Source organism: Planococcus citri, chromosome 3 (assembly GCF_950023065.1).
Source record: "Planococcus citri chromosome 3, ihPlaCitr1.1, whole genome shotgun sequence".
NCBI lineage: Eukaryota > Metazoa > Arthropoda > Insecta > Hemiptera > Pseudococcidae > Planococcus > Planococcus citri.
This window is the reverse complement of record NC_088679.1, coordinates 1,477,625-1,490,979: the sequence shown is the minus strand read 5'-3', so window position 1 is coordinate 1,490,979 and position 13,355 is coordinate 1,477,625. Positions and strand designations below refer to the sequence as shown.

The 13,355-nt window shown below is 36.1% G+C and overlaps 2 protein-coding genes across 2 annotated transcripts; one reads left to right on the top strand and one right to left on the bottom strand.

Moving 5' to 3' along the window:
• Positions 1-339: 339 nt before the first annotated feature.
• Positions 340-6,403, bottom strand: LOC135840841 (uncharacterized). The gene is made up of 3 exons (XM_065357561.1): positions 6,320-6,403; positions 5,642-5,715; positions 340-2,502 (listed from the first exon to the last, which is right to left on the bottom strand). The coding sequence occupies exons 2-3, from the start codon at positions 5,702-5,704 to the stop codon at positions 559-561; spliced, it is 2,007 nt and encodes a 668-aa protein (XP_065213633.1). The 5' UTR covers positions 5,705-5,715; positions 6,320-6,403; the 3' UTR covers positions 340-558.
• Positions 6,404-11,154: 4,751 nt separating this feature from the next.
• LOC135841484 (uncharacterized) lies at positions 11,155-13,331 on the top strand. Its single transcript, XM_065358459.1, has 4 exons — positions 11,155-11,757; positions 11,900-12,024; positions 12,110-12,271; positions 12,484-13,331. The coding sequence occupies exons 1-4, from the start codon at positions 11,733-11,735 to the stop codon at positions 13,186-13,188; spliced, it is 1,017 nt and encodes a 338-aa protein (XP_065214531.1). The 5' UTR covers positions 11,155-11,732; the 3' UTR covers positions 13,189-13,331.
• Positions 13,332-13,355: the final 24 nt, after the last annotated feature.

Below are 13,355 nucleotides of genomic sequence, written 5' to 3'. Positions count from 1 at the left end.
CTCGAATTCGACTTAGTTCGGTAATATTCCGAGAGATAGCGCCACGCGCATATCTAGCTCTCGTTTTGCCACCTTTTTAAACCTCGATTTTTTAAAAACAGAACGAAGTTTCCGTTTTAATCCGATAGATGGCGCTGTGTGTCCGTTGACTCGATGAAATTTAATCCTTTGAATTTTGATGTACTATAAGTTGCATATATTGTACTTTTGCAGGGATTTTTGTTTTTTTGAATAATTCATGCTTTAAGGACTTCCATCAATGCCTGGCGAATGGCGATTTACTGCCTCGTCATCGATGTTTCGGACAGATAAACAAAGATAAAATAAAACAAGGGTGAATATCATGAAAGATATCAAAAGGTGAAAGTATATTGTTTTAAATAAACAATTACATAAATACTTAAGGTTAAACAAAGTATACCACGTATTACTGGCAACCCCATATTACCTGCTTTTACCCTGCAACAAATCTATTAAATTAAAATAAATGAATAAATAAAATAGAATAATAGTAATAATTACTACATAATAATATATCTTTAATCTAGGTACCTATTTCTAATGGGGGAACATCCCGAGAATCTTTTTCCCAGCTACAATGCAGGTATGCCAGATGAAATTACATTTCTCTGTAAGCTCTGCAGCTTCAATCTTGGATTTCTCCATAAGCTCGGCAACCTTTTTTTTCGAATAATCCATTACTTTATCTTTGATTATTTTTTTTATATCTCCAGTATGTTTTGCTTCAGTGATGTTTTGTTCCATAGTAGAATCGCCATTTATTATAATATTTATCGCTATCGGATTGGTATTGCAGCAATTATCCAACTTTAATCGCAATGTAATACTACATTGAAATGTCACTTGCTCGTAAATAGTAATTACTTCATCAAAGCTACGTTCCAAGTCCCATTCATCGTCGAATTCAGTCAATAATCCAAAAATAATGTCGCAATGGCGTTCTGCAGGAGCTGTTTCCTTGATTTTTGAAAGCAGCTTTGATAAATCGCCCTGAACTGCAGCAATCTCATTCTCTCTGAAGCCGGTCAGAATTTTATGAAGGATTTCGTGTATTATATCAGACCCCTCATCACAGACATATTTCATTGTCCACACATTGATACTTTGTTTAAACCCAAAGTCACGCACTTCCTTATTTGGAATCCGGACCTTAAATCGTTGGTTTTCGGATGGTTTTTCATACGTCAAATATCCGAGTGATGTTAAAAGGGATAAAAAAGACTCCAAGGATTTTGTAACATTCTTGTAATCAATCTCGGATACCAGTTCAACTTCCACTGGTACATTAACAAACAATTTCTGGACCCAACTTTGATACAAATCCACCATAAATGGTTGATAGAGCGAATTTTCCCCATATCGTGGACTGAGGCCCATTGGAACGCTTTCAATCCAATAGCTGCCCACACGCCCGGAAGTGAAGCACCTACGAATGGCCACAGGGTTATACAAGCGGTTCTCCCCAAATGTGTAGCCATCGTACCAGTTTTTCAATTGGCTCAGATTAAGTGGAAAGCTAGGATTCTTTTCATATAGTGTTTGAATGTCTTCCTCGGTGAAACCAAAATGCTCGCTATATTGTGGTTGCAGCACGCTACAATCGCGACAAACTGCCAGCCCTGATGATACTCCAACTCTGGAAAATTGAAGCACGCCAGTCATGACACCACGGTATATGTTGGAGGTTGTAGTTGCACTACCTTTGAATGTCCAACCGATCAAACTTTTCAAAAATTCTGTGGTCTTGTTGAAATCCTCACTATCGTATGTCATTCGATTCAACGGGTAATCAAATTCATCAATTAGGATCACTGTTTGAGATTTGAAATGGCAAGTTAGCAGACAAGTTAATATTTCTATGCTTTGATTTAAGGCTGCATGTGGACTAGATTTGAGCTCTTCTTCAGTACTATTTAGAAATTTTTTACACAATTCTGGATCGTTATAAAATTCACAGTACTGGGGTAAAAACGTGGCGTAATTTTTTTTTTCAATTAATTCTGTTATTTGAGCTGCAAAATTCATTAGAAATTTGTCGTATGTTTTGCCACTGTTACCAAATGAGATGAGTATTGTTGGGTGGTTTCCGATCTCGTCCATTGCACTTTTAATTCTAGAAACTTTCAATGGTTTGGTTTCTATGAAAGATTCCATATCTTGCAACACAATTTTAGCTCCGCCTGCAAAAAATGATTTAACTATGTTTCGTTTCTCCTCATCAACTGAGCCATTTTTGTGATGGGGTATATCAAAGAATGACGCAGTCATTGCCATATTGAAGGTTTTTCCCCACCGCGAAGGACGACTGATTAGTTCGCATTTTTCTATTCGATCAATCAATTCCACAATGAACATAGTCTTGTCCACAAAAATGTGATTGTATAAAATCAAAGTCTCTTCAAACTCATTAAAACTATACGACTTATCCAGAAAAAATGTTTTAGAAGTTTCAGATGCATTACGATTTGGATTACTGGAAGCCTGTGTAAGAAAAAATAGAACATGGTAAGTTTTCGTTTTCGCATTTGTATGTTGTAATGTACTGCTACTTGTACTTTGTAGTGATGAGAATGTTTGGCAGAGTGAGAATAACGTTGGACGGGGTAGGTACATCCCCCTTTGTGAAATCCTAACACTCATATCACATTTTCGCTCCAACTTTGCATTCAACTTCACAAATATTAGAGATTAGATTTTCAATACAAAACATTTCCACCGAGTGTACCATACAAAAAAGGGTGCTATCCTAACACCCAAAATACGTGTGGACCAGAAATCTTTTGGAAGAGAGATTCAGTATAAATAAGTAGGTATAATAGTCCGGCATATGACCATAGGAGTAATTGCACCCCCCCCCCCCGCCGACCCTTCGGGACAACTTTTCTCTTAAAGGGGACATCCTAAGGAACATTTTAAAGCAAACTTGCCAAAAAAAAAGCTGACCTTACTTACAAAATGGCGGCTATTTTGATTGACAGGTCAGCCGAAATCGCAGATTTTGCGTTTCAATACTTGCACGAAATTTTTCAAACCATACGAAGGTAGATCGAAAGATCATGCAAAAATTTATCACCTGTCAAAATTTCAAGTGCTAAAGTGCATTTTTCGATTTTTGGTGAATTTTTGAAAATCTAATTTATGCCAAAAATGAGGGAAAAAATCAAAATTTTACCAAATTGACCAAGAAAGCTGAAATTTGGGATATACCCTATTTTCGACATGCCAAATCCACTGGAAACGGTTTCAAACCGTTTTGAGCAGTTCTGGAGCCTCCAGCCGATTTTTGAAACCAGAAATTCCCACAAAATTCCATCAAAATGGAGTTGTAAAGCTGAAATTTATTCTAAAAACTACTGCAGGTGAATTTCAAGTCGTTTTGGAGCCTTCAGCGACTTTTTGAAAATTCCTGAAGCATCCAGCAGATTTTTGAAACTTGAAATTCCCGCAACATTAATATATCAAATGGAGTTGGCAAGCTGAAATTTACTTCGCAGACTACATGGTGGTTTCAAATGGTTTTAAAGCTTCCAGCAGCTTTTATGAAATTTCAATTTTCCAAAAAAACGCCATACAACCTTTCGAAAAGTCGCTGGAGGCTCCAAAACGACTTGAAATCCACCAGAAGTCAACTTCGTAGCGTACTGAAATTAGTTTGCAGAATGAATTTCGACTCTCTATCTCAGTTTGATGAAATTTTGGGGAAATTTCAAGTTTCAAAAATCTACTGGAGGCTCCAGTAATTTTCAAAAAAGTCGCTGGAGGCTCTAAAATGACTTGAACCCACCTGAAGTCGTCTTCAGAGGGTGTTAAAATTGGAGTGTAGAGTAAATTTCAGCTTTCCATCTCCATTTGATAAAATTTTGTAAAAATTTAAAGTTTCAAAAATCTGCTGGAGGCTCTAGGAATTTTCAAAAAAGTCGCTGGAGGCTCCAAAACGACTTGAAATTCACCTGCAGTACTTCGTAGCGTATTGAAATTAGTTTTTAGAATAAATTTCAGCTTTACAACTCCATTTTGATGGAATTTTGTGGGAATTTCGAGTTTCAAAAATCTGCTGGTGGCTCCAGAACTGCTCAAAACGGGTTGAAACCGTACGTCAAAAATAGGGTATATCCCAAATTTCAGCTTTCTCGGTCGATTTGGTAAAATTTTGATTTTTTCCCTCATTTTTGGCCTAAATTGGATTTTCAAAAATTCACCAAAAATCGAAAAACGCACTTTAGCACTTGAAATTTTGACTTGTGATAAATTTTTGCATGATCTTTCGATCTACCTTGGTAAGGTTTGAAAAATTTCGTGCAAGTCCTTGGTTGAAACGCAAAATCTGCGATTTCGGCTGACCTGTCAATCAAAATAGCCGCCATTTTGTAAGTAAGGCCAACTTTATTTTGGGTAAGTTTGCTTTAAAAAATGTTCCTTAGGATGTCCCATTTAAGAAAAAAGTTGTCCCGGAGGATCGGCGGGGGAAGGGGGGGTGCAATTACTCCTATTGTCATATGCCGGACTATAACTTCTGGGAAAATAATGTATAATAAGATAGCGTGAGAGGAAGAATACAATAGATGAAGAAGTTTACTTCAAGTGAAAAACTACACAAAACAAATCTTGAGGCCTATGGACGTACGAGGGACACTCAAAAAGTAAGGTTCCCACTCCTGGTATTTGCGTAAAAATGAATGAAAACGAAATCTTAAAAAATCATTCGATTCTCTGAACTTTCCAGATTGTTTTGATATAAATCACTTTCAAGATTTAAGCCCTTTGCACATTTGAAAATCAGCTTCGCGATGATCATCCTCGATAAATTGCCGTCCAACTTCTATACCGTTGATTGAACTCGGTTTTTCAGCATCATTCTCATCTGAAAAACGGATTTTCCGGGGGACTGGGAAATGCCAAGATGACGAGAATGATGCTGAAAAAACGAGTTCAAACAACATTATAGAAGTTGGATGGAACATTTATCCAGGACGATCATCGCGAAGCTGATTTTCAAATGTGAAAAGAGCTTAAATTTTAAAAGTGATTATATCAAAATAATCTAGAAAGTTCAGAGAATCAAACGATTTTTTAACATTTTGTTTTCATTCATTTTTACTCAAATGCCAGGGGTGAGAACCTTACTTTTTGAGTGTCCCTCGTATCTTCAAAATACTTTTGTGGCTGGTCCAAATCAATATTTTTTCCGCAAATGAAAAAATCTAAACCTGCTGAAGGCTACGCAAAACAATTTGAAACCATCATCAATCAATTTGGGGGGGGGGGTGGAAAATACGCTGATTGCAGTGTATTTCATTTTATTTTATTTTATTTTTTGCATAAATAATCATTCTTATGCAAAAACGAATACCTTCGTCATGTACCAAACTAAAATCATGTACCTGCCTATTATTCGAATCTACCGACCTCAGTATAACAAAAAAAGCACAATGTTAGAAGAAAGGGACTTTTCCTCATCCAGAAACTTGACCTCTGTGACGCCTATGGTGAACCTATACTGAGGTCTGCTAAAATTCGATATTCACGTATCGCGTGGCCTCGTTGTAATTTTGTAGCAGTAATTCATTACACCTAATGTTTCAAGTTAGGTTTTAATTTTTAGCTGTACTATTTATTTTACCTGAAGCAATACGATGCTCGGTTGCATAGCCAGCAAGAAGATGAAAACCACGTCTTCTATCATGACGAACAGATCTGTGAAAATAAAAAACAGAGCATATTTTTCAATAATACAAAATAATTTTATTGGCCCTTTCATTGAAAAAAATGAACAACTGTAATCCCTTATAGTGTTTATTCCAGTGTAACATATATATTTTAGCATAAGAATGTTTTGTAGCTGCACAAAGTACTTACAAAAATCTGAAAATCCATCAAAAATACTTTTAAGAAGCAAAATTGCCGCCAACCAAAAAAAAAAAATACAGAAAGAATTGTCAACAAAAATCTGCTAAGTACCTAATTTTGATGAAAAAATTCAATGATATCGAAACATCGCCTAGCAATGATCATTCAGCAGCTGTGATCAGGGAGCAGATTCCCCCCCCCCCAAACCCGGCAGTCATCTTGTAGAAAGAAAAACTAAATGCGATGTTTTAAATTTAAATTGAATAAGCAAACTGCAGACTGCATTTATACAAATCCATGTACGCAAACTACAAATACGAATATTTTTTCTTCGATACTTACCTAATTCGAATGGTTGTAAAATGATGGTAGGTCTAGGTACCTATGTACTACCTAGCAAATAAATTTTGAAAAGCGTCGAAAAAAATAAGTATGTGAGTACTGTACTTACCTAGAAAACGCAGCACAAAAACGGATCAAATATACTCGTATACATCCGTACACCAGTTGTACGAGTATTCAAATTGAATCAATTCCAAATTAAGTTATTTGGCCATTTATAAGTACCCATCGCACCATCGGAATCAATTTCTTGATCAAATAATTTTTTTAAAATTAATTTTCAAATATCTGCTGATAATATTTTTCTCGGTATAATGAAATGAGATGGTTACAATTCGTCTTAATCTCTATCACAACCTTAGATAATTAATTGTGTTGATAGTGATGTTGATATTAAAGGGTATTCCCACTTCCCGGGTAAGATAGGTGAAATGGCCCTGTTCCCAGATTCGGAAAATCATGATGGATTATTGTTAGGTACCTTCAATAAAAATTTTCGAGCGGAAATTCCGCCCCCCCCCAACCCACCCCCCTTGGTCAGCATAGCCAAAAAACGCTTTTTTTGCAAGAAAAATTGTGTATCCGAGTAGAGGGGAGAAAATGGGGAACAGTGGGCCTTTCAATATAATTTTTTTCAAAAATTTTTATCGTAGTGGTGGAGGTAAAATTGACAAAAGAAAACTTTGAACCGCCACAGCTCCGAATTAAAGGGTTTTGGGCACCAAAACTGTTTTCAACAAAATGTGTCTTTTACAAGTAGGTACTTCTTATTATCATTAAATTTATCACGTTTCTTAACAAATTTGTTCAAGGTGAAAAGAGTTGATTTTTCCAACTCAAGCCTTACTCAAATTTCAAAATATGGCACAAAGCCTCCAAATGTGGGCCGATTGTTGCAAAAATTTGCATTTCGACTCCCCACTTCCCCAGAACATATCTTTCAAGAAAATCAAAAAAAAATTTTTTTTCAATTTTTATTTTTACTGTAGTTGCTCTATTTTTTTGACCTCAAATTTAGGGTCAAGAGAATCGTTCGCGAACGTTTCAACCCCCACAGTCGGATTCAGCACCTTAAGTACAACTAATATCCACCATAAAATAGATATCAATTTTTTGGACACGTTGGTTTTCTCGTGACAGGTTTAGGAATCCAAATTCCAAATACGCATCGGCATCGCGATGCTCTTTGGAAGTGTCGTGAACGAGGCATTGTAGGGCCTCAGCAAAGGGCAAAACGCGCATTTCAGGTTGCATACATGTACCATGTGAATCATAGGCTAAACCTTACAAGTATAGCTGTAAACTGTAAACAATGCTGTTCACTTCTACTTTTCAGCTCGTTAAGTCAATTTTCTCAAGGAAGACTTTCGCGGATTTCAAAATCTGTAGTACCGTTGGAAAGGGGACTAAATTCTCTACAATTTTGAGCCATAAAATAATGGGGCCCTCGAGATGGTTTAAAAGTTTTGCCCCCTCAAAGTGCAATGTTGACAGAACAATAAGTTGAATTTTGCTACCTTTTTTAGTTTGTCGAGTCAATTTTCTCCAGGAAGACCTTTGAGGCTTTGAGGATTTCAAAAAATGTAGTACCATTGGAAAGAGGACAAAATTCTCTACAATTGAAGGGCCTGATGGAAGAAGGGCCTCCTTGGCCGTAGGCCCTTTTTCCGCCTTTTGATGATTTGAGTTCCTTGAAGTCTTTACTACCTTTGGTGTGAGTTTCAGTTCATGATCTTGTTCCTAGAGCAAGCTACGTGATGTTTTATTCATATCTCTTTGAATAAAACATCTCAATCGGCGTACTGCCAGTGCCATGCCATACCGTAGATACCTGTTACAGTTTCATAAAAATTGACCTGGAGGCGAAAGGAAGCATCCTACAAAATTTCAAGTGTACAAAGTTGTAGAGAATTAAATTTCCAATCGACATAATGACGTTAGTTTTTTCCTAAAATGCTTAGTTTTTGATTTATATCACGTAAAAGATGAATTTGAATGAAAATCAAAATCAGCTTATAGAAAAAAATTGATCTGGAGGTGAAAGGAAGCATCATACGAAAATTTCAAGTATTCAAAGTTGTAGAGAATTAAATTTCCAATCGACATAATGTCATTAGTTTTTTTCTAAAATGCTTAGTTTCGATTTAATCACGTTAAAAGATGAAGTTAATGAAAATCAAAATCAACTTATGGAAGAAGGGCCTCCGACGCGAGTTTTTAAATCTCATTTTTTTCGAAGATGTGGATAAATTATTTGGCAGGTGATGGTCAATACTTTGTTGTTGACACTTCAAATAAAAAAAAAACACCAACCACAAATCAATACGTTGAGTAGTTTTTAATTGGCAACAAAAGTAAAACTTTAAACGCGTTTTTCTCAAAACTATGTTTTTTCGAGGAGGCACTTCTTCCATCAGGCCCTTCAATTTATGAAGAATTATAAAATCAGTTCGAATTCCCATTTTTAACGAACACACAGCACCATCTATCGGATTAAAACGAAAGCTTCGTTCTGTTTTTAAAAAATCGAGGTTTAGAAAGTGGCGAAACGAGAGCTAGATATGCGCGTGGCGCTATCTCTCGCAATATTACAGAACTACCTCAAGAAAACGTGTTTAGAACACCCGAGTACACCCGAGTAACTCCGAGCTAACTCCGAGCATGCAAAAAGAAAACAGCTATAGATAATGAAATATGAATTTTGAATATGATATTGACATGAAATAAATGTAAGGCAGTGAAGCTATAGTCCCTTAATAAAGGTAATTAATTTCTCTTCGCTCTGAGTTTATTAATTATCTTAAAGTGTTCTGGGACATCTACGCGCCCCAGAAATCTTTCTAAAATCAAATTACACCGTGAATAAAATACCGGCGATCTGCCAACACTTGTTACTATATGAGGAGCTGAGAATCAAAACTCACATTTGCCACCATAAACGATTTTGAGAAAAACGCGAAAAACTGAGTTAGTAGTGTTGCCAGTTGAAAAAACTTATAATACCAAAATGAATCATTAGATAGCGCTACTAGCACACGATTCCCTGTGTTGACTGATTTTCACCTAGCTCCCTTCTGCTTTAATATCCAGACAAAGAATGGCAAATGTGAGTTTTGACTCCAAGATTTGCAATCAAATTTTTTTCACTGTTTTAATTACGATGATAGGGAAAAGTTTGATAACAAGCTGAATTTTAGTACACGGGGGTTTTTTGATACGCTGAACACGAATTTGGGGTGTTCGGGTGAATCCGGTGTACGCTTCCCCCTTTTTTGTGGACCTTAAGCCCCCAAATTTGTTTTTTTGCGTTTAAGTCCGAAAATATGCAATTTTATGCAAGATTTATATTTTTTGGGTCGCAGAATACGAATTTGACAATATTTTTTTTGTAGGGGTGGGGGATGAGGGGGTTAGGGGGGCGAGAAATTCAAAATTTGACTATAATGATGTGTGATATGTCGAAATGTATGTTTTTGAGGGTGTAGATCACGAATTTGACAATATTTTTTTCGTAGGGGTCAATGGTGGGGGCTGAGGGGTGAAAATGGTTAAAAATTCAAAATTTGACTATAATGATGTGTGACATGTCGAAATGTATGTTTTCGTGGTTGTAGATCACGAATTTGACAATATTTTTTTCGTAAGGGTTGATGGTGGGGGATGAAGGGGGTGAAAAATTCAAAATTTGACCATAATGATGTGTGATATGTCGAAATGTATGTTTTTGAGGGTGTAGATCACGAATTTGACAATATTTTTTTTGAAGGGGTGAATTGTGGGGGATGAAGGGGGTGAAAACGGTGAAAAATTCAAAATTTGACCATAATGATGTGTGATATGTCAAAATGTATGTTTTTGAAGGTGTAGAAAAGGTGAAGGGTGGGGGATGGAGAATTTTCTATTGGAGAGCCGTCAAAGTCCCTGGAAGAAAAAATTTGTAACATTTAAACAAAATTCACCATGATTTTTCACTATAATTGACTGTTGTCGTCGCCGGGGCATTCGGGGGCAAAAATGGCAAATGACATCTTGAAATACACTATCTGAAGTACTAGCCCCTGGGATTTCCCGTGCATCTACGTGCAAAAATTTGTTCTATTCCTATTTATGTAGCAGAATAGGCAAAACACGGAGTTTTAACGTAAATTTAACCTCTATAATGACTTTATAACAACTAAAATCGAGTAAATTGATGAAAATTACTCACTTTCAGTTGAATTATTCATACTTGGTACATTTCGACATATTACACATCATTATAGTCTAATTTTGAATTGTTCACCGTTTTCACCCCCTTCATCCCCCACAATTCACCCCTTCAAAAAAAATATTGTCAAATTCGTGATCTACACCCTCAAAAACATACATTTCGACATATCACACATCATTATGGTCAAATTTTGAATTTTTCACCCCCTTCATCCCCCACCATCAACCCTTACGAAAAAAATATTGTCAAATTCGTGATCTACAACCACGAAAACATACATTTCGACATGTCACACATCATTATAGTCAAATTTTGAATTTTTAACCATTTTCACCCCTCAGCCCCCACCATTGACCCCTACGAAAAAAATATTGTCAAATTCGTGATCTACACCCTCAAAAACATACATTTCGACATATCACACATCATTATAGTCAAATTTTGAATTTCTCGCCCCCCTAACCCCCTCATCCCCCACCCCTACAAAAAAAATATTGTCAAATTCGTATTCTGCGACCCAAAAAATATAAATCTTGCATAAAATTGCATATTTTCGGACTTAAACGCAAAAAAACAAATTTGGGGGCTTAAGGTCCACAAAAAAGGGGGAAGCGTACACCGGATTCACCCGAACACCCCAAATTCGTGTTCAGCGTATCAAAAAACCCCCGTGTACCAAAATTCAGCTTGTTATCAAACTTTTCCCTATGGAATTTTGCAAACAAAACTAAGTTTTCATCAAAACTAGCGTTGTCGAATATCCGGATACTCGGAAATTCGGATTTCTCCAAAATCATCATCCGGATATCCGGATGCATCCGGATTGTCGCCATCATTCCGAGTTTTCTCTTGCGATGAAGTGATAAGCGATTTTTAAATTTTGAAAAAATTCATTCTGTGGATTTTTCACAACCTTATCTTTTGTATTTGGCATATCCGAGTGCAATCCGGGTATCCGGATACACTTTGGATCCGGATTAATAATTCGTTTGTATCCGGATGCATCCGGATATTCGACATCGCTAATCAAAACTCACATTTGCCAATGGCAAATGTGAGTTTTGATTCTAACCCTTGGTTTTGAAAGTGAATTTCACACCAAAATGACTTTGATCCAAAAAAACCGAATATGTCACATTATAGAGTGTAAAACGGTATATCCAAATCTGCCATAAAACGGTTTTTTTTTTTTTGGCAAATGTGAGTTTTGATTCTCAGCTCCTCATATAAATCACCGTTTGTCTGCCTGGTCTGGACTCCTTGGTAATTGGTTCAATTTATTCTTGCGGCTGATTGTTTTGAATTCCCCATAATGGGAATGGGTAATAGTAACGATGGTAAGTTCTAGTGTTTCGTAACGTAGCATAATTTGTGTGTTTGTAGTTACATAATCGTTGGAAAATACAGATCTTTGACTTCAGTGTTGAAAATCGATCGTCATATTGTGTATTCACTAGGTTTCATTTTCTATTTGTTTAGATCCTAATTCGCCAGAGAAACGCCAGACAAAATCTAATGCAGAAGATTCGACAGAAGTGAAATCGCAGACCTGTTCTAATATTAAAGATTCGCCCGAAGAGAAACGACAGAAGGTTATAGACGAAGTAAGTCGCATCGAAATGTTTGTACTACGCGCATCTTTCTATAATACTGCTAGTTTACATTTAAAAATACGTCTTATTTGTAAAGGAAGTGAAAGAATTGGAAGATTTCGTCGATAAAATAACGGACGTGAACGTACTGCGTGATTTGTACAAAAGAGATCTGAGATCCAACATTCTCAAACGGCTCTTACAAGAAGAAGACATCGATGATATCAAAACCAAATTGGAGTCAGTCGAGCGAGATAAGGTGAAAAACGTTTTTTTCAATATATCGTATCATTTATTTTACTCCTTTGTCGACGAAACATGGTGTGACAAGTACCTATTATTCGAGTTACAAAATGCATTTTCCTCAACTCTTGAGATATTATGAACCGAACTAGTTTTAGTTTTTTATTTCTTTCGTTTTAATTTTAAATTTAGTCGATTTATAATACTTGGATTGTACTATTTTTCCAGAATATCTTGGATAGAATTAGATTTTGCAACGTATATCGGATGCAAATCGATCGGTACGAAATAATTTTCGCTAAAGCAGACACTTACCGTCAGCTCGCTGCATTTGGCAGTTGTCTCGATCTTCTAATACCAATTTATACTATAGAAAGAAAATCGGAAAACAGAAAAGCTATTGATACACGTAAACCGAAGAATTGTATTTTCCGAGATGAGTTAACGAGAATTGAAAAGTGGAGAATAATTATACTGTGGATTTTCGTTGCGGACGTTGTTAAATTGAGTGAACCCGACGAATGTGATAACTTTGAAGAAGAGCTGAACGCGATCAGAAATTTCTTGAAAAACAACGAAGCTCTTGTAATTCGTGAATACAAAAAGGTGGCGAATTCGTCGATTTTAAAACCAATCCAAGTGTTGAGAGAATTCTTCTATTCTACTATGAAAATGGATTTTAGTAGCGATATTTATCAAACAGTAATACTGGAAGTGAAGACGATGGCGAAAAGTGTTCACGATGGATACCAAGTTTGCTCTAAAGAGATAGAAAAAATCGAGAATTTTACAGGTACTCCCCAAGAATACATCGAGATTCGTGTGCAAATGAACCCCTCTGACGTGGACAACGATATTCGTGTAGCGCAATTTATGGATATGATGGTCGAGATAGGGAAATGTTTGGCAACTGCTACTGTGAAGTTCGTTTAAAATTCGGTGATAATGTAAATTGTTGATAATCCTCAACCTGTGATATTTTTTCAATTTAATCATTAATTTTGTCTTTCGTATCAATCAGTTCACCACAAAATGTCGGTATATTTTCATTAATAAACTTTCATTTATTTTTTGGAGTCGTAAGGATTTTTTACCCAAGA

Bases quoted from the DNA above. Each gene is read 5' to 3' on its own strand.
- LOC135841484 (XM_065358459.1), top strand. From the start codon at position 11,733: ATGGGAATGGGTAATAGTAACGATG. The intron at 11,758-11,899 runs GTAAGTTCTAGT...CTATTTGTTTAG, and splicing joins AATGGGTAATAGTAACGATG to ATCCTAATTCGCCAGAGAAA. The intron at 12,272-12,483 runs GTGAAAAACGTT...CTATTTTTCCAG, and splicing joins AGTCAGTCGAGCGAGATAAG to AATATCTTGGATAGAATTAG.
- LOC135840841 (XM_065357561.1), bottom strand. From the start codon at position 5,704: ATGATAGAAGACGTGGTTTTCATCTTCTTGCTGGCTATGCAACCGAGC. The intron at 2,503-5,641 runs GTAAAATAAATA...TTTCTTACACAG, and splicing joins CGAGCATCGTATTGCTTCAG to GCTTCCAGTAATCCAAATCG.